The sequence below is a fragment of the Perkinsus marinus genome (genome assembly GCF_000006405.1).
Source record: "Perkinsus marinus ATCC 50983 genomic scaffold scf_1104296936258, whole genome shotgun sequence".
Taxonomy (NCBI): domain Eukaryota; phylum Perkinsozoa; order Perkinsida; family Perkinsidae; genus Perkinsus; species Perkinsus marinus.
The window spans coordinates 1-1473 of NW_003214180.1; the positions used below are offsets into that span (position 1 = coordinate 1).

The 1473-nt window shown below is 50.0% G+C and overlaps 1 protein-coding gene across 1 annotated transcript; it reads right to left on the reverse strand.

The window, feature by feature from the left end:
• Positions 1-40: 40 nt before the first annotated feature.
• On the reverse strand, positions 41-1402 carry Pmar_PMAR009683 (hypothetical protein; the record flags this gene model as incomplete). The annotated part of the gene is made up of 3 exons (XM_002783736.1): positions 41-512; positions 565-711; positions 761-1402. Coding segments are annotated over 3 exons (1261 nt in total), but the record flags the coding sequence as incomplete, so codon positions are not given.
• Positions 1403-1473: the final 71 nt, after the last annotated feature.

Below are 1473 nucleotides of genomic sequence, written 5' to 3' on the forward strand. Positions count from 1 at the left end.
GCAAGCATCCCAATATACTCCTGTAGTGCCTTCAACACACTTCCCGCTAACTCTTCCTCCAGCTCCTCCTTGGCCCTCACTACTAGATCGTCATCCAAGCTCAGTGTAGCCAACTTCTGTCTGTACACTACCGACTTGAACAGCTGAGGCACTGTGGCCTTCTCTATGTGAGGTACGTCATTGATAGCTCTCAATGCAGTGAGTAGTGTCTCCCCAGCTACAGCCTGGACGTACATTGCAGGATTGGTAGCATAGGCAAACTCATACTCCGGAGTGTGTGATGCTCGCCGTGCGTTAGCAGCACCAGCAGCAGAAGCTGCGCGAGTTGATACCTCCCCACTGCTGCGTTTCCTCAGTAGTCTATTAGTCGCGTGCGCGGCACTTGACCGACGAGACTCTTCGCCCTTCTTCTCAATACGTTTGATCTCTATGGTGAAGAGCGCCCGAGGAGCATCAGACCCGTCGCTTCGAACCGTTCCCTCTTTCCACTCGTTTATCACCGTATGCAGGTTCTGAAAGCATATACATCACACGTTCGACTCCCAGACCCGGCACTATTCTCACCTCTATACGCACTTCTCTCGGCACATGCCTTTTGATGTACCTCACATATAGTTCCGCTGTGTTGATGGCCAAGTCCCTGAGGCAATCCTGCAACATCAGGCGCATCACTACGATAAACTTCTTCAGCTTGCTATAATTATAAACCTCCTGAAAACAACACCCTATCTACATCGACGTTTACCATATTTGATCTCACCAGGCTAGTCTCGTCGATATTGAACCATCCTTTACCAACAACCTCCAAATTCCCACGTATCATTTTCACAACCTTCCCAGTGAAACAGTCCACGACCTTTGCTGCTGTCTTTTCAATAGCCGCTTTCTGCCACTCCTTAAAGGCCTCCAAACTACATGGCTTATAGGGCAAGTTGACAGGCAGTAGCTGTACAGTAGGATGGGACTTCAACAAGTCAATACAGAGGGCTCGCACTCCCACTACTGTGCGTATCACAGCCCTCTCGGTGAACAATGTATCAAAGGTAAGCTTACTCAGTACATTCTTAACAAACCCTTTTTCCACCCCAGGCATGCGGACCAAGGCCGACCCTGGCACTGGACGGCCCCAAGGTAGACCAAAACCTGTTGGCCTAGTCCTCCTAGTGGTCCTTCTCAACGACCCAGATATATCAACATCATCAGTAAGGTACTTCAAAGCGACAATAGACATATCCCCACTAGCCTCATCTATAGTCTGCTGCTCTCTTGCCTTGGCGAACACCCACAACATCGTCATCCTATTCACAGCCTTAGTCAGCTCAGCATTCACATCGTCCAGTATCATCTCCAATCTCTCCTGATCACCTCCGCTCCGCCTCTTTTTCCCAGTCACCCTTCGCATTATTCTCAGCACCTGGTTGCCCCCCATCCTCCCTTCCCCACTCTTAGGCATACAGTCCAAGCACGTAGTAT